This window comes from Aethalodelphis obliquidens, unplaced genomic scaffold (assembly GCF_003676395.1).
Source record: "Aethalodelphis obliquidens isolate GAN/ISIS:26980383/991018 unplaced genomic scaffold, ASM367639v1 scaffold48, whole genome shotgun sequence".
Classification (NCBI taxonomy): Eukaryota; Metazoa; Chordata; class Mammalia; order Artiodactyla; family Delphinidae; genus Aethalodelphis; species Aethalodelphis obliquidens.
In genome coordinates, this window is record NW_020837992.1 from 1,264,806 (window position 1) to 1,287,969 (window position 23,164).

General features: G+C 51.3%; 1 protein-coding gene across 1 annotated transcript in view; it reads right to left on the reverse strand.

Annotated features, from left to right (window-relative positions):
* Positions 1-3,786: 3,786 nt before the first annotated feature.
* Positions 3,787-23,164, reverse strand: part of PLEKHA6 (pleckstrin homology domain containing A6) — a 137,835-nt gene continuing 118,457 nt past the window's right edge. Inside the window, exons 15-25 of the mRNA XM_027082707.1 lie at positions 23,003-23,152; positions 22,121-22,216; positions 20,646-20,757; positions 19,944-20,083; positions 17,421-17,550; positions 17,115-17,221; positions 16,077-16,253; positions 14,886-15,053; positions 14,675-14,808; positions 14,007-14,152; positions 3,787-7,621 (exon numbers count right to left, since the gene is read on the reverse strand). Of these exons, the coding sequence (XP_026938508.1) occupies positions 7,569-7,621; positions 14,007-14,152; positions 14,675-14,808; positions 14,886-15,053; positions 16,077-16,253; positions 17,115-17,221; positions 17,421-17,550; positions 19,944-20,083; positions 20,646-20,757; positions 22,121-22,216; positions 23,003-23,152 (1,413 nt within the window). The 3' untranslated portion in view covers positions 3,787-7,568. The remainder of the gene's footprint in view (positions 7,622-14,006; positions 14,153-14,674; positions 14,809-14,885; positions 15,054-16,076; positions 16,254-17,114; positions 17,222-17,420; positions 17,551-19,943; positions 20,084-20,645; positions 20,758-22,120; positions 22,217-23,002; positions 23,153-23,164) is intronic.

Sequence of the window (23,164 nt, forward strand, 5' to 3'; positions counted from 1 at the left end):
AACAGAAGACGTAAGTAGGCAGATTGCTTGCACCTACTTGTAATAAGTTTGAACTTAAGAGAAATAGACCACCATTATATACCACCACCCCTCCAAAAAACCCCAATAACTCCTCTCTCCATAAAAGAAAATGAAAGAACAGTAGGGAGTGAATACTAGAATAAAAACTAATGTTAGCTAAGTAAAAACAGATCAGAGGTCCTTGCATATAAAAAAAGAGGGAAATAAACTTCACTGAAGTAGAGATAACATAGCAAAGCAAGATATAGATGGCAAGGTGGAGACATTGAGGAAACGCCATGTGAATGCAAACAAACTGAGTTTGAGGGAGTTCAGGGCTTTCACTGCCATGGCCCGGATTCAATCCCTGGTCAGGGAACTGAGATCCCGCCAGCCGTGCTGCCCAGCCAAAAAACAAACCGACCAACCCCAAACTGCGTTGTTGTGTGTGTCGTTTAAATAGCTCCCCATGTTACCACATGGGGTGGGGTAGTGGCGACATGTCACAGACACATAGATCTGTGTTTTGAAACGCCCTCATGTGTTGAGGCAAAATTCAGTCTGTGCGACCTTAAAAGGCCTTGGAGATCATAGATTTCCAATAGGCAATGGGGGAGAGAGGATGGATTGGAAAGAGAAGTGGTGATATAAGCCGTTTAGAGAAATTGAATGTGGATCCTTGGGACAGTGTCAGAGAAAAATAGAAAAACAACAGGCAAATTCCCCAAAACATTTCCACATATAATTGTTACAACATAGGTGTTCGTCTTTGGGCTGTAAAAAAACTTAAAAAGTATAAAGGAGGCAATAATATGAAATAATTTCTAAAAACATTTCTTGAGGAGATCCAAGGAGACCCCTTGCATTTCAAGTGTCTTTGCTCTAATGATGTTTGGTTCTCTCAGAGCTCCTCTGTTAACTGTTTTCAGTCAGCCTCTTTGCTTATTCAGTAAGACCCTACTGCATTGGAACCAAATATACAGTAGTTGCAGTGTTAGAATACATTGCGTAGACAATGCGTGGAGTAGATTATTCAACAATTTTGAGACAACGTCTTTATTCCACTTAAGAGCCTTCTCCATAATAACCATCTCCTAACTTACTGAGTTATTCATAGAACTTATTTTAAAAAAAACTTAGCTTATAAAAACTTGGCAGGCCTATTATGAATTCCAGTATGACTGACATACTGGTAGTGGGTTTAGTCCATTTGTACATTTTAAAGTTGTGCAGGACAGAAAGCAATTATTTATTTTGGAAACCTGCCCTGTGCAGTGCAGCCACTAAATGCCAGTAAGAGTTTTGCCCCCTTAGCCCTGAGACAACTTAAGCTCCCCTGAAAATTTCCAAAATCACCCCTAGGGGGCGGTATCATCCCCATTGAAACTGGTAGGTTAAGAGCTCAGGCTATAAAATCAGAGCGCCCTGGGCTTCATCCTAGCTCCATGAGACAGGTATTTTATTCACCCTTTCTGTGCCTCAGTTCCTTTGATAATAATAGTACCTATCACGTAAAGATACAATGAGAATTAGTGAGTAAACGCATGTGAAGTGCATAGAACCAGGTGCCTGGCTCATAGTAAATAACGAGCCATTGTTCTTATTATTCTAGTATAGTTATAATAATTACTGTTATTAATATTACTATTATTCTTACACTGTTGAATGCTGTTATGTGAAAGACTTCTGATCTCTTAATTGTGGTTTTAAACTGCTCCCACAGGAATATAAAATAGCAACTAACAATACCTCCCCTAACAATGGAGCCCACCTGTAAGCTCAGAACTGAACCCTCCTGAATCTGGGGTCTCTTCATCTGATTCTCAGATTACAGCACTGGGCACCAGAGTTGGGCCCCAAGGGGTTTGTCTATAGCCCATCTTCCTGGAGAGGGGCCCCCTTCATGGGGGGCAACTCCAGGGAGGAGGACGTAGGCCCTGGAAAGCCTGTCCTGATCAACGTGGGGAAGAGCTGGCATAGTGCAGCTACTCCCTGGGGCTGGAGGAATAGAAGTGGGCAGGGGGAGGACGCCTCAGATGGCTGAACAACAGGGCCCCTGCTGACGTCCTCCAGTGAAGGCTACGGAGCCAGCAAAGGGGAGACCTTGGGAAACATTTTCCCTCCTCCCTCATCATGTCCCTAAAGGCAGCCAAGGGGCCAACACAGTGTCACCACCAACTCCTCTCATTGGTAAATGAATTTGAGTTTTCAAAGGGTTTTTCATCCATTTTTTCATTTGACTTTCTTGAGAGCTCCATAAGATGGCAGTTAATATCCCCATTTCACAGATGAGGAAACTGAGACTCAAGAATTTTAGTGACTTGTCCAAATCTTCATGCAGCTAGCAAGGAGCGGGGCCAGGAGTTGAGCACGGCATCTCCTTTCCTCCATCAGTCTCAGCAATGGGGTGAGCCAGTTCTGCACTGGAGGCTTAGAGATAAGGGGGCATGTGGCATGGCCCCCGTTCCCTGTCAGCAGCAGGGTCTGAAGCCTGGCTGCCGCCTGACCCTAGCATGCTTATCTTCAAGAATAAATATACGACCACATGGTTAGAGCACTACTCCTTAAAGGGCATTCTGCTAGTTGCTTTTTCATTTATAGTTCCTGACTACTGCCCCCTTTTGCAACCCCAGCCTGGCTTGATTGAAGGGCTGATCTGGGCCAGAGGGTGGAGCGGCCAGGGACCTGGGAGCATCATGCTTGGAAAGAAGCACCCAGCAGTGCCCTGTGTTCTCACATTCCGCCTCCTCGCCAAGTCAATGGCTTTGGCCTAGAGGGGGAGCTGCAGACAGAGAGCCAGGTCCTGGAAATTGACAACTTCTCCAGTATACCTCCTCCAGCTCTAAAGGTCTGTCTTGAGCCTGTATCTGGTCCCAATTCTCCCTGCTTCACAAAGGACATCAAGGTTTATAGCTCTCCCGGGGATGTTACAAAATCCAAAATCCAGTCATTTTACTTATTTTTAAAAGTATAGGTAGATAGATGATAGATACAAAATACCTACTCCACTAGCCTTTTAGGGATGAGAAGAGGTGTCCAGAATTGAAAATCAGCCATTAGAACCAGACTGAGGCTAATCAAGAATTACAAGAAGCTTGCCTTCCTATATCCTCTTTCTTGAACCATTAATGCCTCCTCCTCTCCCCAGACATCCTGCAGAAGCCCAGGGAAGCCTGCCGCTGTCCTGGGCTCACGTCCTCTCTCCACACCCCGGCCCATAGAATTCACAGGGCTTCTTGACTCTCACTCCTCACAAACATTTCAAATTGAGCAGCTCTGGTAAAGTCCTTCACACTGAGTGTCAATAAGGGATAACCACTGAGTACCTGCCAAGAGAAATGACCCCAAAACACTGAGGCTAGATGAAAAGAATTTGGGCAACCTTTCTGATACCACCTCCCCGCCCCCACCTTCAGTGGAAGCTTCCAGGGCCTGAAGAATCTGATATTTCCATTGTACAGGACCTTGGGACAAACCTTGATCTGGGGTCACCTGGATCAAAAAGATGACAGTGGTGTCGACAACAAACCACCATTCCCTAGTTCATGGGGAGGTGGCATGCTTCTGAGAACTCCAGGATCCCTGCCTGGGGAGGCTGAGATGTACAGCCCAAGGCATGGGGGGAATGGGTGGTGCATATGCTCTGAACCCAGTTCTCTTAGTCAGGGAAGGATGGCCCCAGATACCCCTCCCCTTTTCTGCCAAGCACGTAAACACTCATGGACCCCAAGGCCAGCCACAGGCAGACACGGACACAGAGTGCCAGAGACACACCACTTGTACAAACCATTTATTCCCTGCATAGGGTTTATACAAACTTGCAAGATACAAATGCAGAACTCACTGGGTGCTTCAGTACCTATATCTAAAAAGAATGCTGCTGAGAGGGAAGCAAGCTCTCGCCCGTCAGTCAGGATGGCCCCTCCCTGGGGAGGGGCTCATTGGCTAGAAAGATGCTAAGGGGCTGGTATGGCTGTTTGGTCCCCTGACAGAGATGCCCTCTGTTTATCTAATCTTAACTCTTCTTCTAAGGTCACTTTTATACTAAATAAAGACACTGAGTCATAAATTTCCTTGTACGGTTTATTGTCTAATACTAGCAAATCAAATTGGCCCCAATATGTGCATAAATAGATATATGTGTGTATATATATATATATATATATGTATATTTCATATTTTCCTTAGTTTTAAGAGCTGCCAGGTTGTCAGGGGGTACCTAAAGGGAAAGGAATTAATTCTGTCTTGCTATAGTCAGCCCTGCTCCAAGAGGATCCCTCTCACCAAGGGGAGCAAGTGCGCACAGCTTGCAACCTCAGAAAAACTCTAAAGTGACAGTATCAGTATTTGATTACAGCTTCTTGGTTATCGATGAGGGAGGTAATGTGCTAATTGGGAAGGCCCTAGATTAGTAACCAGGGCTGTCACCAGGTCGGTTACTTCCCCCTGGGCCTCCATCTAGGCCCCCTTCATTCACAGCAAGCTGCTTTAGGCTGGGAATAGGGTACCAGCAAATGCCAAAGTGGGAAGCCAGGCTTCACATGCTGGCCAGGAGCTCTGTGCTAGATTCCAAAACCCTTGATTCCAGATCTGGACAAAAGACATCCATTCTGCCCAAATTCTTGCAAGGCGAGAGCCCCTTGCCCACTTCAATAGTCGATAAGCAGTCTGGAAAGCTGAGCTGGCTTAGCTCAGGACCCCAGCAGCAAGAAAGTCCTTGGCAAGTCTGAGATGTACCTTGTCCGTGGGACCCTCCGGGCTGACTTCGCAGTCTGGATGCCAGACTGGGGTACCATCCCCTTAACAATGGCCCCCAGAAGAAAGGTCACAGAGGGAGACAGATGCCATAGGTGTCACCCAGACCAGTGAGGGATCAAGTGAAAAGGAGTGTGAGAAGTCCAAGGAACTTGAATGTATCTGCCCCGAAGGACCCGTGATGCCAACCCGTTTCCTTTGGCCGTTGCACCATATTCTAGGTCCATCAAAGAATAGACTGACATTCTCAGTGCTGTTTGGTGTAGGCTGCCCTTTCCAGCAGGGTGATAAAGGAGGTGGTCCAGGAGCACATCTGGGGTGTGTGTGCCTGCAAGGCTGTACTTTTGTGCACACAACTGTAAACATTTCCTCGAAGAGGGTTCACACCCAATAACCCTAGAGAGTCATCAAAAGTTGACAGTGTAATCAAATCCTTAGACCAGGACTTGCAAGAGAATGTCCTGCCCTGGCAAGATCCTCTCCGGGTGAGCTCTGGGGACCAGCCCTTTGCAGACTGGGGAATGGGAGGAAGGAAGCTGCCTGCCGAGGAGGAGGGAAGGGTGGAGGGTTGGACCTAGAGGCAGCCATCCCAGTCTCCTCACATCATTTGCCAATTCCATTCAGACATTGCACATTTTGAAAATAGATTTGCTTTTATAACAAAAGCATAAAATAGATCTGTCTTAAAATAAGTCTTTCCTCTCCCCTTCTTTGGATCAAAAGGCATGGGGTATGGCCGCAGTATGCTAGGAATGATGTGGAAAGTAAAGGAGAGAAAATGGGCCTGGGCAGGAGTTCTAGTAAAGGATCAGACATCCAAACAAATATATATATATATATTACATATACATCTATAATATGTATAATCTTCATAAAACATATATTAAGGCATGTAAAGCAACATAAAGAGCCAGCTTTATGAAATAAGAGGTGAGAGAGAAGTGGCAGAGGGGCAGACATTAACCCTTGGTATTTTACATGTATTTCTAAAAATATCACTTAAAAAAAAAAGGAGACACAGACAAAGAAAGGGGAAGGCATGGAAGGCCCCGAAAAATCCGTTTCTTATGGATGGATAAGGTGTGGGAGAAGATGGAGAAGGGAGAGACGGTTACCTGGGAGCCAATCCCACCTGCCAGTGTGTGCGGGGGGAGGACAGGTTTGGGGTGCTTGAGCTGTGCTGAAGATGGGAACTGCAGCCAAGGGTCATGTTCAAAAAACCTGCTAGAAGTGAAGGTAAGTGGAATCCCGTCTGTAAACCCTCAGAAGCATGAGAATATCCTAAGCACCTAGAACAGTGCCTGGTACATAAAAGGTGCTCAATAAATATTTGTTGAGTGAATTGTCAACTTTACTTGCATATGAACCATAACTGTCCCAGCCATGAAGGAGTGCAGAGGAATTGTTGGAAGATGAAGTAATCATTCTTGGGGCCGCTGGAGGTCAGAATGAAGTCTCTGGGCAGCAACTCTGGCAAAGAGAAGGCCTAGGGGCCAAGGTTGTTCAGCTTCACTCTCTCTCCTCCATCCTCTCTGGCTACATTCATCTGAAGGTGGGTGGAGCATAGGGAGAATGGGCTTTGCTTCTGTCACTCCACTACTGGCTCCCTGGGTAGGTGGGTTGTGAGTGAGCCAAGCTAGAAGGGAGACCTTCCATACAACCTCAGCTTGTCCTCATCTGGGATGCCTGGGATGCCTGGGTGCAGCGTAGGGCCCCAGAATCTGGCCTACCAGACTAAGGCCACATGCCCTCTTTCCAGGGCACACGCTCAGCTGGCCCACAGCACATTTCAGGGGGAAGGGAGACAAGATAATGTCACAGAAATGTTTAGGAAAGGCCCCCAAGGCTGACCACACCCTCCGTAAGACAGGTCCTTCTCTCTGCTCCTGACCCCAGAACCAGGCCCAGACCTAGAAAGAGCCATCTCCCAGACTGCTGCTGCCCGGGCCCTCAGCTCACACCTCCATACCCACAGCAGTGTGCTCCATGGCAGGACCTCGGTCTGGCAGCCCCGCTGATCCTGGGGACGAGGTGGGAGAAGCAGAGCCAACAGCTGGCACTGTACTTGGCACTAACCTAAGGTTCCACCCTGGGGAAACCAATCCCCTACCCCTTCTCATCTCCGTCCTCCTCCTCCTACTTGCGCATGAGTCCTGCTGCTTCCCTTTCCTCCCACTGTCCTGAGACCTCTCCCTCTCTCTCTGCTACCCTTCTCAACCTGCCCTCAGACACTGCACAGACCTGCTTCTCTCTATCCACAGCCAGCACTGTCTTCTGGGAGCCGAGGAGCCTCTCCCCATCTCTCATCATCTTGTCTTTGGCTCAGGCAGGGTGGTCAGTCTCCACTGGACCCCAAAGGAGTACCCATAAGCAGAGATGTGCCAAGACCCTGGGCACAGCTGGGGCAGGACGGCGGGGGTGATGGGGGAAGGGGGTGATGGTGGGTGCCATTCTCGGTGTCAAGAGAGGAGTCCTAACCTAAGATAGCCCAGGGCGCATTCCCCACCAGGGCATCTTCTCCATCAGGGAGTGTTCCAGTAGGGCCATCACAACCCCAGTTAGAGCCAGACCTAGGCTCCCTGTGCCGTGGGCATCAGATAGGATGGCGCTCCTCGCCCCACCATCTCACGCCCTGGCCTAGGACCACCGTCTGAGCAGCAAGGACTTCAGGGCCGGGCACCGTGGGTATGTGGACACCGAGGCATCTGTGCTCCTCTCGGCAGAAGCCCGGCCCCCAGCCTGGCTCTCTGTGGCATTCCCATGGGAGCACAGGGGCGGGGGGGCCAGGGGGCCAGGATGGGCAGAGGCAGGCTTCAGAACGTGGTTCTGTGGAGCTTCACGGCATTGGCCTCAGCCAGGGCTTGCACTGGAGGAGAGAGACACGGGTGAGAAAAGCGCTGCACAGAGGGGCAGACCCTCCAGCCCACCCTCCCCAGAGAGAAGTCTTGCCTTGCAAAAACCTGTGGAAACCCGCCCACCCCCTCAACCCTGAGAGAGGGGAACGAACGAGTAGAAGTCAATTCTTGTTCACTTGCCTGATCCTGAGCAGCTGCGTGCTAGGGGGAAAGAAGGGACACAGCCTTTGCCTAGAATCGTCCAGGGCTATTTTAATTTATAGTAAGATCTGGGAGTGATCTGGGAGAAATAAGATCTGGGACAAGCGGCTTCTGAGGCAGGACTGCTGTGTATCTCAACAGATGGCCGGCTTCTTGGCCGACAGGAAGTGCAGGGGTGGGAGTCAGGGCAGTCCCTCAGACAGCGGACAGGAGAGGCCTCAGCTCTGTTCCCATCTGCTTCTGGAGAAGCAAAGCCACTGGCACTGCAGCATCCAAGAAGCGGCCCTGCCAGCCGGCCCTAGCCCGGCACTGCATGGGGACGCTTGCGGGCTCAAGCAGATGGATGGAAGGGAAAGAGCGACAAGGGGCACTGGGGTGAGGGGAGAAGCAGTGCCGGATGGAACAAGACGGTGCAGATGGCTCAGTGGGGGTGAGGGGAGGGGTCCCCGTTCCCTGGGCTGGATGAAATACAGTAGAAAAGTGCTTACGTCAGAGCTCAGACCCGCATGGCATGGCTGCTGTCGGCGCCCCGTGGGGATTCAGACGATAGGGGGTTGGCTGGTGGAGCCGGGGAGGCAGGGGAGGTGGGAGGGCTTGGGGTGGCACATTGCACTGGAAACAGAAATGAACAGGGAAGTGAATAGGGGCAGCCGGGGGTGGGAGGAGGGAGGTTGGGCGCCCAGAGCAAGCGAGGCCCCCCTCCGTGCGGTGCGGGGAGCAAAAGGCAGGAGGCAAGCAGGACAGCTGAGTTTGGGAACTTGTTCAAGCTGAGGCAGAGCTGGCCTGGTTCCAGGGGCGCCATGGAGGAGAGCACGGGGCCCCAGAGGAGCCCTGGCCCAGTCCAGGCTCTGCTGAGAACCAGTGTGACTGTGGGCGAGGCCCAGCCCCTCTGAGCCCAGGGCTCCGCTTCCATCCCTGCAACCGGGAGAGATACACGTACCTTTCCACGACTGTGGAACAGAATGAGGGATGGCACCTCACAGGCAGTGATATCGCTAGTGATAATGATTAATAGTGCAGTAAAATCACACTAATCCGAATCATCAGGCCTCATTCAAGGACTCAATCCAAGTGATCACCATGTTTATCAATTCCATGCAAACAGAGGTTTCTGACTGGCTTCAAGCCAGTCGGTTAACTTAGGCTGGAGGGTTCAGAAACGACTCCCCACAGTCACTTAATATCTCTTTTCATCAATCCAGGAAAGGCAAATTCCAATCCACCCCTAAACAGATCATTAAAGGCCTTAAAGTGCTGACATTAGAATTAATGAGATTTTACTCTATTATCATTATTATTTCACGTTGAGAACAGCAAAATGAAGGACAAGGAAAGGGGAGTCGTATTGTTAGGAACAAGCTCTGCACCGTCTCCGGCCCCTTGTGCACCCTTGGTGCAGCTGTGAGAGAACATCCTCACTCAGGCTCAGAGAAGAACCAGACCTCAGCCAGGGTCACACTGTGTTTCCCCCAAGAGAGGGATCCTGGCATTGAACTTCCCAGTCTCTTGCTCCCACCCTACCCTGGACCTCATCCCCTTCCCTGGCCTCTGCACAAGAGAAAGGGCCAATGCAGCCCCACGCATATCTACACACGCCCACATACATACGTAAGACACGCAGGGCTCTCCCCGACAGGAAGTGATCCACAGTCCGTGCATGGGATCCAGCAATATGAAACCTTTCTACTCAGCACACGTAACTCAGATGTGTGTGTATGGGCACTTCTGAACCTGTACCTTGCACATGACCCAACACACTTGTAACTTGCCATACAAATACATACACAAATGCTTTCAAAACACACATTCGTGTGCATGTCCGTATCACAGATAATGGTTAAGTTGTCTGGCAACTTCAACTTTTAAAAGAGTCAAAAAATCAAAACCTAAGCAAGGAAGATCTCAAGGAAGCCAAATAGATGTTACAATGTACATGCAGTGAAGCTCTTACAATTTATTCATTGAAGAGCTCCTTGGAGTCCAGTTACTCTTATTTATACACAATTCTGATATATGTTGACTTGTTGAGATTCTAGCCCATGAGAGATTAGAAACAGGAAAATCAGGAGAGAGAGAGAGGAATTGAGAGGCCCACTGACATCTATATAAGGCACAACTGAAGAGAGAAAATCTTCTGTAAAAAGTAGACAAAATAACTTTAAAACATTTCTCCAAAAAAGACATACAGATGGCCAAGAGGCACATGAAAAGATGCTCAACATCACTAATTATTAGACAAATGCAAATCAAAACTACAATGAGGGGGCTTCCCTGGTGGTGCAGTGGTTAAGAATCCACCTGCCAATCCAGGGGACACGGGTTCAAGCCCTGGTCCGGGAAGATCCCACATGCCGCTGAGCAACTAAGTCCGTGCACCACAACTACTGAAGCCCATGCGCCTAGAGCCCATGCTCTGCAACAAGAGAAGCCACAGCAACAAGAAGCCCACGCACCGCAACAAAGAGCGGCCGCTGCTCACAGTAACTGGAGAAAGCCCATGCGCAGCAACGAAGACCCAACGCAGCCAAAAATAAATAAATAAAATAAATAAATTTATTTTAAAAAAAAACAAACTACAATGAGGTATCACCTCACACTGGTCAGAATGGCCATTATCAAAAAATCTAGAAACAATAAATGCTGGAAAGGGTGTGGTGAAAAGGGAACCCTCCTGCACTGTTGGTGGGAATGTAAATTGATACAGCCACTATGGAGAACAGTATGGAGGTTCCTTAGAAAACTAAAAATAGAATTACCATATGATCCAGCAATCCCTCTACTGGGCATATACCCTGAGAAAAACATAATTCAAAAAGAGACATGCACCACAATGTTCATTGCAGCACTGTTTACAATAGCCAGGACATGGAAGCAACCTAAGTGCCCATCAACAGACAAATGGATAAAGAAGATGTGGCACATATATACAGTGGAATATTAGCCATAAAAAGAAATTAAATTGAGTCATTTGTAATGAGGTGGATGGACCTAGAGTCTGTCATACAGAGTGAAGACAGAAAGAGAAAACCAAATACTGTATGCTAACGCATATAAATGAAATCTAAAAAACAAAAACTGGTACTGACGAAACTAGTGGCAGGGCAGGATAAAGACATAGACATAGAGAACGGACTTGAGGACACGGGGTGGGAGGGGGAAGCTGGGGCGAAGTGAGAGTGGCATGGACATATATACACTACCAAATGTAAAATAGATAGCTAGTGGGAAGCAGCAGCATAGCACAGGGAGATCAGCTCAGTGCTTTGTGACCACCTAGAGGGGTGGGATAGGGAGGGTGGGAGGGAGATGCAACAGGGAGGGGATATGGGGACATATGAATGCATATGGCTGATTCACTTTCTTGTTCAACACAAATTAACACAGTATTGTGAAGCAATTATACTCTAATAAAGATCTATTACCAAAAAAATGTGTAACAGTTTGGTAGCATTTAGCAGGGCTACAAACAGATCTGTATGGATTACAGCCCCCAAGTGCATCCCTTCCACAGAGGTCAGCAAAATAAGGACGTTTATAATGATACTAAATGAGTGATAGCAAGAAAGACTGATTGCTAAATATAACCTCTTTAAGAAGTCAGAAAAATACTAAACACATTAGGAACATATCCATCAAAATAAATTCACATATGCAGTGGATAGGCATTGGACAGATGTGCTATTACAGTTGTGTGTTCACAAGTGCTACCACATCTGCAGGCATAATCGGTCACATGTACTCACATTCATGAGGCTGTGCTCCCTCCATCCTGCACACACAGGTGTGTGTTCACAAATGTGCAGTACATACACTGTGCGCGACATATACACAAATACTCTTTCTCATTCCTCATGCTGCACAGAAAGTATCACACGTGAATGTGTGCATTCATAAGCACTACCTCCACCCGTGTATTGTACACTCACGTCAACAGCTTCCCAAACGTCATCTGTACTCATAAATAATGGGTCTCCGCTCAACACCCATAGACATTTTGCACACACAGACACACTCCTATATTTGTACTCAAACTTCCCCTCCACCCACACATAACACACGTGCATATGCACCCATACATATGTACCTACAACCATTACCCAATACAGACACTGCAATGACATCACGCCACACATACAAACTTAAAATTGCCGCATCTTCCTGGATACTGCACACCAGGTATACCAACAACTGCTACAAGCTCGCCACCGACCACAGCATCCAGGCCCCACACCCCCACTCAGGCACTAACGACATCCCTTGCCCGCTGCACTGTCCTCATGCCCCCTGTGCCCAGCACTCCCCCCCCTACAGCGCCTGCTGTGCCTGGCAGAGCTGCAGCTCTGGGAATCTGGGCCATAGGCCAGGGGTGGTGGGGACAGTGGGCTAAGTCTGAGGTCTGGCCCTGCCACAGCCGTTTTTTAAATAGTTGGGGTCTCGGCAACAGCAAGGTGACCATTTGTTTTCAGCACACTGACCCTGAAATATAAGCCCATGGGTATCAAGGGGGAATCTGAAGAGCCAGGGTGGGTTTTGTTTTCATGGCACCTTTGGCACCTTTGGCGCGGGAGCTATAGAAGAGAGAGCCGGGGCTGGGACAGGGCAAGGGGCAGAGGGAAGTTTTAACAGTGCTATGCTCTAACCCTTGAAATAGGAAGTTGCCTTTTGCCCAGAGCATGTGGAATTTGATCTTTGGAAGCTTCGAGTTCATTTTGCAGGTAAACTACAGGGCGGTTGACAGAAGCCTCCTTGTAGCCAAACTGGTTCTGCTGCCTTCGGTTCTGGCTGCAAGATGCGGCTCTCTGAAGCCCATCCCTTCTCTTGCCCTCAACTCCTGCCCACCTGAAAGCCTGTTTCTGAAGTATCTCCAAGGGCTTTCCCTGGCCACCCGTTCTAATGTCCATTTATATGCCAACTGCTAGTAGGTTCTTCCTCAAAGCTTACTTAAATCTCCTTTGCTGTAGCCTAAAACCCTCTGGTTTCTGAAAATATCCATATTTAAAATAGCTAGAAAACCCACAAAACATTCCTATTTCTACTTTAGCTATTGCTATTTCAACTAATACTACCACAGCACCAGCACTACTGCTACTACAGCCGGCTAGCATTTATTGAGCAGTTACTGGGTGACAGACATGGTGCTAGATGCTTAGCTCACCTTGTTTTCATCCTCACACCACCAGACAGGTATTTTGATTTGAATTTTACAGATGAGGAAATCGAGCCTCAAAGAGCAAAAACTGAAACCCTCCAAGTCACCAACATGAAACGCCATTCCTTCCTCTGTGTGTCCAGCCACGATTCTAATCTGACACTTGCCCAGGCTACCATAACTCTGGCTGGCACAACCTGTCTCTGCTCACTCAACCAAAGTCATCACAAGCCTGGCATCCGTCCAGGGCATTCGTCTGGACTGGCCTTCAGAACCACCCCCCTTCCCTCTCCCTCCTAAGCACCTTTCGTGTTCAGGAGTGGGGAATATCGTCTCCCATGCTAATGACTTAACCACTGTCCTTCCTCCACCTCAAAGCCTCCCATTCATAGGGTCTCTTCTATTCTTCCCAATTACATTCTCCTCTATTCCGAGGTGCTTCTCCTCAAGCTGAGGGGAAGTGAGTCCTATTGGCTGCAACCCCATAGGGTCCACTAAGACCCACTAGCCTTTGTATCAGTGTGAAGTCAGTTCCCTGTACTCATCTTTTCTTAGCAGAAAAGTGGGTTTGGGTCAGTAGCCAAGGTGGTGACTGTATTGGCCGCTTGTACCGTCTTCCCTTTTCATTCCTGCTATTTGCATGCAGCACGAATGGCAAGTCAGAGAATACCCTGGAATACCTGGCCCTCACTCCACCACTGGTACATACTTGCATCTTTTCCAATCAGGCTCAGTTATCGCCTCTTCTCTGGGCCTTTCCTGGACCTGCCCAGGTAGAATGGCTCCCTGTGCTCCCCGCATGGTCTCTGGCCATTTCTCTGTCCAGCAGCTAGGCGGGTCATCCTGGCTCTGAGCTCCCAGATATCAGCAACTCTGGCCCCTTTGCACCCCCTTAGACTAGCACAGCCCCTGGCGCTCAATAAGTGCTCGTTCTGACCTCAAGGAACATCTCCCTGTTCTGTCCCTGGCCCCCTGCCGCACTGCACTACCTCCCCTACGCCTGGTCAGCCGGTCTCCCTGGCGGAGCGAGGCCCAGCCCGTCTCACCAGACAGCATGCGGCCCCTGCGGGAGGCCTCGGTCGCCAGGGCACAGGAGATTTCAATCCGCTTCTCCTGCTCCTGCAGCTGGCTCTCTGAGTCCTGGGGCACGTCCACAAGGTCCCCCTCGCCGATGGGCACCACGTTCTGCATACTAAAGAGGCACAGACACACAGAGATGGAGGGGGGACAGGATGGTCCGAATGGCTTGGGGGGCCTGCAGACGGAGGTTGGCAGGGATCCAGGGGCCTGTGAACGTGCAGGCTCCGGTTCCCAGCAAGCCTGTCCCCTGGGGTGAGTGGGACCCTAGCAAAACGCGTGTTGGGACCCCTACCTGCACCATTTAGAAATGAACTAGAAGGGTCAAGTGAATATTTAGGGCAGGCTTGACAGGGAAAACAAGTCACCGGAGGGCGACCCATCAGTTTGTCTTGATGACAGCGCGTGCACGAGCCCAGTAGGTCTTTCTGGCACCGATGGCAGCGTCACCAACCCTGCCACGTGCCTGGGCCCGGTCCGCTGCCTGGAACCACTGCTTCCATTTGCTCTCTGCTGGGGAGGCTCAGGAACCCCAACCGCATGAGTCCGGGCACTGGATTCAGTGGTACTAGTGCCCCAGGTGCCCTAGGCGCCAGGGTGGGTAGAGGAAGTAGAGGTTCACCCCAAGGCCTGTTACCTGGACTTGGCAATGAGCGTCTTGATCCTCTCCACCTTCTTCTGCTTCTCCTTCAACTCCTCTGGGCTCAGGGGAGTGTCAGGCTCCAGGTCAATGTACCGCTCAGGGATGAGGACTTTGTCTGGGGTGGAGAGCTGTGGAGGGACCGAGGTCACCGCCTCTATTCCTTCCTGGGGTTCCCCCTGCCCGGCCCCTCCTGGACTCTGCTCACCTCCTTACTGATATCCACATCATAGTGCTGGGGCTCCAGCTCCATTCTGCGGAGCCGGGCAATCTCCTCCCGTGGTGTCTCGTAGGCCTGCCCACCAGGCTCCTCTGCCCGCAGAGCTGCCTCCAGGTTGGAGATGTCCACCTCATGGATGCTGCGGTGACGGCGCACCTAGGCGGCAGCACCGTCGTGACCACGCGGGGCCTCTGTCCCACTGCCAGCGGCACCTCCACTGCTACCCACGCCTCCAGGCAGCCCTAATCATGCCCGTGTCCTCACTATTCCTGCCTAACATGCCTGACCTGGCCACGCCCCACTGCTGAGCTATCCTTCCATGCTGCTTGTCCAAAGCCTGCTCGCCTACAAGGGCCCCAAGGTGAAATCTCATCCCTGTCTTCTGTCCCCATCCTGCTGTACCTGTGTTCACATCCAGTGCCATATATAATATTTTGGGCAACTGAATCGGTGTGTCTTATATTGATCTCTAATTTTTTCATATGCTAGAAGTTCTAGTCCACCAATTAGAATATAAACTGTTTGAGGGCAGGACTCATGGGCCATAATTTTTCTTGTATTTCTGAAATTTAATGGAAAGAAAAATTAGGCCAATAGTTTGGGCTACTCCCAGCTCTGCACTTAATAGTTGTGTGGCCCAGAGATCCCTTAATTTCTCATGACTTTTTTTCCCTATCTCTAAAACGGGGGTAATACTTCCTAATCCAGCATCCTTGAAATGACTAAATGAAATAACATGAAAGGGATCGTGACTTGTACTGTGCCATGTGATGTTGAGCTATGATTACCTTCAGTAACCCCCAGCCCAATGTTAAGCACATAGGAAATGCTCTAGAAACAAGTGACGGCTACTTCTAGGTTGCAGGTTTTGTACTAACCTCTCTTAACTGAATTTTGTATAATTCATTTCAGCCAAAATAGTCAAGGCATTCCTTTTTCGTGAGTTATTTTTCTTTAAACACACAAAAAAGGAAACACTTGTTGGAGTATCTCCTCTGCCCAGTGGGGGACAAGCGTCCCCCAGGTCTCCCAGGCGCCCAGCTTGGGTCCTTCCTGGTCTCTCCCTGACTAAAACCTCCTCCCTCCCTACAACCCCTCCAGGCCAGGCTGGTGGGGACCTGGGCGTGGGCAGTGTTGGCAGATGCCAGGCCATGCCTGTGGGGGCTGGGAGGACGTTACCACTTTGTAGGCGGGCCGGGCACTGGGGTCGGGGGCCGGGCTGGCCGGGAGTTGCAGGCTCCTCCGCTTATCCTTCATAGAGCCGCTCTGGTGCCGCCGCATACGGTCAATCTGCTCCTCCACGCTCATCTTGACCTTGCCCTCGCCAGGGAACACAGCACTCTTGGGGCGCTCCTGCTGTAGTGGGAGAACGGGGCTCTGACTGGTGCCTCACCCCCCCAACCCAGATTTTTCATCTGCCCTAATCCCTTAAAATTTCCCTTCTCTGGGAAGCCTGCCTGTAATGGGTTGAAGAGTGGACCCCAAAAGATATATCCAAGTCCTAACCACAGTACCTGTGAATGTGACCTTATTTGGAAATAGGGTCTTTGCAGATGTAGTCAAGTTAAGGAGCTCAAGATGAGATCATCTTCAATTAGGGTGAGCCCTAAACCGAATAATGGGTGTCCTTATAAGAAACAGAAAAAAAGAAGACACGTAGAGTAGAAGGTGATGTGAAGGTGGAGACAGCAGTTGGGGGGGGGGGTGTGGGTGCGTCTACAAGCCAAAGATTGCCAGCAACAGCCAGAGCCAGGAGAGAGGCATGGAATGAGGCTCCCTCAAGCCTCCAGAAGGAACCGACCCTGCGGACACCTTGATTCTGGACTGCTGGCCTCCGCAACGGTGAGGGAATAAGCTTCTATTGTCTTAAGTCACCAAGTTTGTTTTGTTAACTTCCTAGCAACCCCAGGAAACTAACACGGTGCCTCTGGTCAGCACATTTGACTCTGACCACTGACTTTTGAGTTTGTATTTCATCACTGGCACATTACAATAATTTTGTTAAATATTCTTATATCTTTATTATGTATAGCTTCCTTGTCCCGTGACGTCTCCCTGAAGGAGAACCCCGCTTGCCTTCTTTCTTCTTGTTCTACCTTCCTCCTCTAGTCCTGGGTTTCTTGAACAGCGACAGGTAGGTGGACACACGGAGGCCCCTGGGCTCCCAGCCCCGCTCAGGCCTGCACGGGCTCTCGGGGCCTGCGGGCGCGCACTCACCCGGGAGGAGAGCCCATTGGCGAGCCCGCTGGCACTCCTCTTCACCACCCCCGACGGGGTCACTCCTTCATCAGCGGGTGACTTCGTCCGAGGGGGCACAATGCCAACTGCAGGGAGACACAGTAGCCAGTGGGTCCCATAAAAAGGGACACAGGGCAGCCTGCTTCTCAGAGAGGCTCAGTCCTGCCCTCCACGGAGGTGAGAGGCCCAGGTGGGGAAGCACCTCCTTGGATGTGAGCGAGCACCTGTCTGGGCTCTTCTCTGACCCTTAGCCTCACTTCCAGGGGAGGATGGAACAGGAAGTACCTTTGTTGAGAGCTGCCTGCTTCTCTGCTTCCACCTCTTGCCTGGTGGGCACAAGGCTGATGTCTCTAGTGGTGTCCAGGGGTGAGGTCTGGTGGGGGTCTTTCTTGCTTTGCTCATAGCTTGCCATGGGCTAGGGAGAAGGGATGAGAAGATGGATGGATGGTGCTAGAGTGACCACCGAGAATTGGGTCCCTGGTGGTGTTTCTTTGTTTTGCAGTGGTGGGAGTGCAAACCTTTGAAAAAACATGGGGCAGGGAAACTGTGTGTGCCAGCTGGGAAGTGGGCAAGGATACACTGGAGCCTCCCACCCATGCCACCTTAAGACTGGCCAATGTGTGGTCCTCTTGGGGAATGAGGGCTCAGGGCCTCCAAGAGGGCCTCCGTTGAGGCCCATCAGAGAGATCCCTCAGCCCAACCAGTCCTCCTGGCAAACACGAAAAGCACAGACTTGCTGTGAGCCAGAGGAGGAATGGTTGGAGGAGGGGGCTACAAGGCCAAGGCTATCTGTGGATTCTGTTGGGATCCCACCCAAGACTTGAGCACAAGAATAAGATGAGCTTTGTGGGAAGGAACAGGGCATTTGGGTTGTGGTCTCACAGAATCATGTGACTAGAAAGGGACCTCAGACATCATCTGAGCCATCCCCTCCCACGGGGATGAAGAATTAAGTCTCAGTGAGGGGAGTACAGAGAGACTAGACCAGAGGTCACGAACTCCAGCTCTGGCCCAACTACAGAGCATGGGTAAGTCCTATCACCTTTCTTTGTCCGTAAAACCGAGGCAATGATACCTGCTCTGCCCACCTCACTAGGCAGACCCTCAAGGGTTGTGCATCTTACCAGTAAGTAGCTGAGCCTATTTGAGGAGTCTTTCTACTCACCATGCAACCTCTTCCAAGCCTAACTGCATGTTTCTCCTGGACCTTGCCTAGGGATCCAGGTGAGAGAAGGAGCCAGAACAGGGGAGAAAAGGGTCTGTATCCTTACACTTCAGGGGCTGATGAGAGTCAGAGGACACAGACAAGGCAGAGACACAGGCAAGGGGAGAGGGAGAGCATGGGAGGATTGGGGTCTGAGGTGCACAACGGCAGGAAGGAACTGGAATGGCACCAGTGGGGGTTGGGGGGCTGTCACTGGATTTCCATCGTCTGGTCATGCTGGTAGGGAGGGGGGCATAACCCACCACCTACAGCCACGGGCTGCCACGGGGTAGGGCAGCAACTCATGTTTTCATTGTCCACAGGAAGCAAAAAGGGGAAAGAGGACCAGTATGAGGGTCTCACCCATCCCTTTGCTTATCCCAGAGTCTGACAGAGGACCAGTAGAAGCTGAGCTGTGGCAAAATTAATACTGGGATGGGAACAATGACTTGGTCTCCTGCCGGGCCCCGCTCCCTCCGTCCCTGCCCTCCAGGACCCAAGGGTGTTGGGTACCTGACCCCTGGCTGTCTCGCCACTGCGGTGCCAGGAAGGGGAGTTGGGGTATGGCCAGAGGCGGCTCTCACTAGGGAGTGGAGGCACGGTGGGAGGAGACTCCAGGGGGACGTAGGCTTTGGGGAGGGGAGGCCGCGGGGGGCCAGGCTCCTGAGGCAGAGAGAAGCCAGAGCATTAGGAGGAACAAGAGCAGCCACTGTGAGAGCAGAAGAAAAGAGCATTAGCAGAGGCGGACGACAACACTGCTGGAGCCTGGGGCGGGGCCCTGGACCACCAAACTCCCACCCGTCGCCTGGATGGAGTTCCACCTCCAGAGCTAACCCTGCCTGGCCTACAAGGCCCTCCTCTACTGAGCCCCCGCCTGTGCACTGGTCCCCCATTTTCTCTGAAGCTCTCTCCTCGTTGTCTCCCCATCACATTGGGCACACCCCTCCCCTGTACCTTTGCTTCCGCCAGCTCTCCAGCCTGTAATGCCTTTCCCTTGTTCCTCTACCTGTCCCAATGCTTCATGGCCTAGTTTAAGTTCCACCCTCTCTTTGGAACATCAGAACATTTACAGTCTGAGCCACGTGGCTCAGTATTGAGACATATGCCACCACGTTCCAGAGGAGGGCTGTTCACTGTGAATGGTCTTGGTCCCCATTGGACGCTGGGTGGGTGAAGGCCCTCAGGCATCTTTCTGAGAGGGTCTCATACCGTCCCTTGCCCAGAGCAGAGCCTCCGAAAACACCTGCTGATTGGCTGACTAGGCAAATGCCCCCCACACCAACCCTCAGCCCTCTCACCCACAGAACAATCCTAGAGTTAAATTCCTATTAAGTGTTTGGGGTCTCTGCTAACCATCCTGGTGCTCAGGAAGACCTCCCTGAAAGGCACCTAAGGATGACAGTTGGAGATGAGAACAAGTAAAGGAGAAGTCTGGAGGGAGGGTCACCAAACTGGGTGTGAGAATGACTACCTTAGACAGAGATGAAGCACTACGACTGGAGGCCTCTGGGGAAGAGATGGGCACAGAACTTGTATAATTTCAGGCAAATGGGAACCTAGTCCTCCCTCCCCCACCCACCTTCTTCTCCGTGATCTCAGCTTACCTCATTGGACCCGGGCTTAGTGGGGGACCCCTGAGAGCCAGACACCAATGAAAAAGGGCTCAGGGGGCTGGTGAGGCTGGTGGAGCTGAGAGGGCTGGCGGGGCTGTTGGAGCTGTAGGTGCCTGAGGGGCCAAGTCCTCCTTTGGGGAAACAGAAGAGGAGAGAGATGAGGGAAGGGGTAGGGGTGTGGCTTGGAGTGTGGCTGGGCTCTGTAGGTGGAGAAGGCAGGGGAGGATTTAGGGTCTCAGGGCCACCTGGGCCTGCTGAAGGGACTTATAAGGGGTCGGCTCACAGGTTGGCTGTTGAGAAGCGAGCTGGGCAGGAAAAGATAATGGATGGAAATGACACCACTACCTCAAAGGTGTCACAGAAAGCCAGCCCAAGGTCCCTGGGCTGAAGGAAGACACTAAGGTAATGGTCTCAGATCACCAGTGGGCCCATGGGCTTAGGGGCTGGGAAGGCGCAGGTGCTCTTTGACCTGTTCTGGGGAGGGATCTAGAGGCAACAGCATCTCTGATTGGTCTATCTGGTCTATTCTGGGCAGAGGGAATTTCTGGAGCCCTGAGAAGGCCCTGACTGGCTCTGAGCACAGTGTGAAGGCCTGGAGAGGTATGAGTTGGCAGGTGTGGGATGGAGACCAGAGACGCTGGAGGTGTTTCTGGTGAGGCCAGGAGCCAGGAGGCTGGTGGAGAGAGCGCCTACCTCTGTGCTTGGCTGTGTCTGTGCCCCGGGATGGGTTATTCTTCCTCAGCCCCTCCATCACATCCTGGATCCTCCAGATCTCCTTCTGGATTTGTCGGTTGAGCACCTCATTCTGGAACAGCCAGAGAGCAGGTCAAAGGAGGTGGCTACCAAGGAGTGTCCCGGCGGGAGCTTTCCCGTGCTCATGTACACACGCACATCCCTCTAGCACACTCATCTTTCTCATGGGCAGCCTTTGCCTCTTCGGCTTCTGGAATTGCGGGAGGAGAGGGCTCTGTCATCACAGCAAAGAGCACTTTTAGGTGAACGTGTGGCCTCAGAATGAAGAGAGTGAGAACCTGTCCCTCTGATTCCGCCCCCTACCCAGGGGAGCTCAGGGTGGTCTTGGAGTGAACACCCCTCTAGGTGGACACTTGATGGTGGCCTGTTTTCCAGGGCCAAGAGCTTCTGGTTTACTGTCTTGTTTCACATACTGTGGGACTGTTTGATATGCATGAATTCTACTCAATTACAGTGTCTACTCTTTGAAAAATAATAGCTACCTTTTATTTAACATTCCCCGCCCCGCTGCCCTCCACCCCACCCTGCCCGCCTATACCAGGCACTGCGCTGAGTGCTTTGCACACATGAACTCACTGCGGCTGCACAACACCTCTACGAGGCAAGGACAGCGGTTGTCTCCACTTCAGAGGCTCACGCCCAACACCATCTGTTAGTAAGCAGTGTGGCCACCATCTGGATCTGGTCTCGAGCTGGTGCCCTCGACCATGACGCTATCCTACCTCCCAAAATGTTTGCGGTGAAAGTGAGGCTTGCCCACAGAACATCGTGGCATTTGGGGCCTCTGGTCCAGGGGCTAACCTAACCTAACAAGCTGCAAGGTTGGGTGGTAAGTTTTGTTACCAGGAGGGAAACAGGAGGAAAATGGGGGAAACCAGGGTGTTAACTGCATCAGAGAGACAGGGCTTGCAAAGCGAGCTAGAGAAGGGGCAGAGCCTGGGAAGAGAAAAGACAGAGGAAGGAAAGGAAGAAGAATGCCCCAGGAACGTCCATCCTCCTGCCTCCAAGCAGAGTGTTTTTGACCCATCCCAGAAAGAAAGGCCTCTTTCCCACCTAAAAATTCCCCGGTGGATGGCTCCCACACTGCGTACTCTTCTGATGTCATGAGAGAGATCTGTATTTATCATGATCTTCTTTACATTCATATATCTGTTAAAGTCTCCCATGCTTCAACTTTTATTCTTCCCCCATGATTTGATGGAACTAAAGAACGATCCCACATTATCTTCACCCTGAAACTCAGAGTCTGTTTTAAGAGGCCCTGAACCTTGTCTTTCATCTGAGGACCAACTCCTGGTCATAAGTCTCTGAAATTTCTAAAGCAAGAAAGGAAGCCACCGTGGCCTCTTTCGGCCAAAATGACAAAGGAGGGCCTGAAGCACACAGCAGCCCCGCCTGCCTGTGGGCCTCTTCACCTGAAAGTCCAAGCTGAGCTGCTCCCAGAGCTCGTCGTGCAGGGCAGAGACCTCTGCCTCCAGGCCCTCGTACTCCACGGTGCTGTTCGACAGGGCCTGCAAGGGGAGGGCTTACTGAGAAGCTGCAATTGCCAATCCGCCCCTCCTCGTCCTGCCTCAGGGCCTGGGGCCCGGGTACCAGAGGGACAGGAGATGGCCCTGGGCTGAGACATTCTGATGACAGCCAAACACTGGCCTTTTAGGAGGTGCAACAGCCCAGCCTACTGCATGCCCAAAGAGAGAGAAAATGGAATCCTCTCTGGATGGCAGGCAGGCCCAAAGGGGCTAATCTCACTCTCACACCCCTCCTGTTCTCCCCAGATTGGGTGATAGAGAGTAGAGGGCAAAAAAGGAAAGACCTGGGGGTGCCTGTTCTCTGGAGGTTAGAGACCTTCCTCCCTCTGGGACACAATTTCCTGGGGCTTTTGCTGCTGCTCTCTGTGTCAGAGGGTCTGCCCTGTGCCTGCTGGGAAGTAACCAGGGTGGCGTGTTGCCGGTATCCTGGTTCTCCAGGGGAGTGGAAAAGGTGGGCAGCAAAGCTGTTAGAGCAGCCAAGGAAAGAAGTGGCCCTCAACTTCACTTTGTCCTGAATGAATCCTGGTGCAGATACGGCTTGTGGGAAACAAGCCAGTCTCCCTGGTGGAGACTCAATGGGATGAGCAGGCTGGCACATTTGCTGCCTCTTTGTAAGGCAGTGTTAAGGTCTTTGTTTATCCCTCTCGCAGACAGCACCCTGCTCTCGCCGTCAGAGGAGAACAGGAATTAGAGGAGCACAGCTGGGAGGGTGGCTCCCCCCTGCAGGTGCTGGCCAGGGTGGGAGCGCACACCCAGCTCCCAGGTTACCGTGGTTGCCTGAGACAGCTCCACCCGGATGTGGATGAGCTGGTTCTGCAGCGACTCCTTCTTGTGTAGCAGCTTCTCTGGGTAGGCAGGCTGGTTTCCAAACATCTCCAGTTCCTGATGGGTCCCCATCAAGGCACTTTCCAGGCTCTCCTGAAGAAAGGC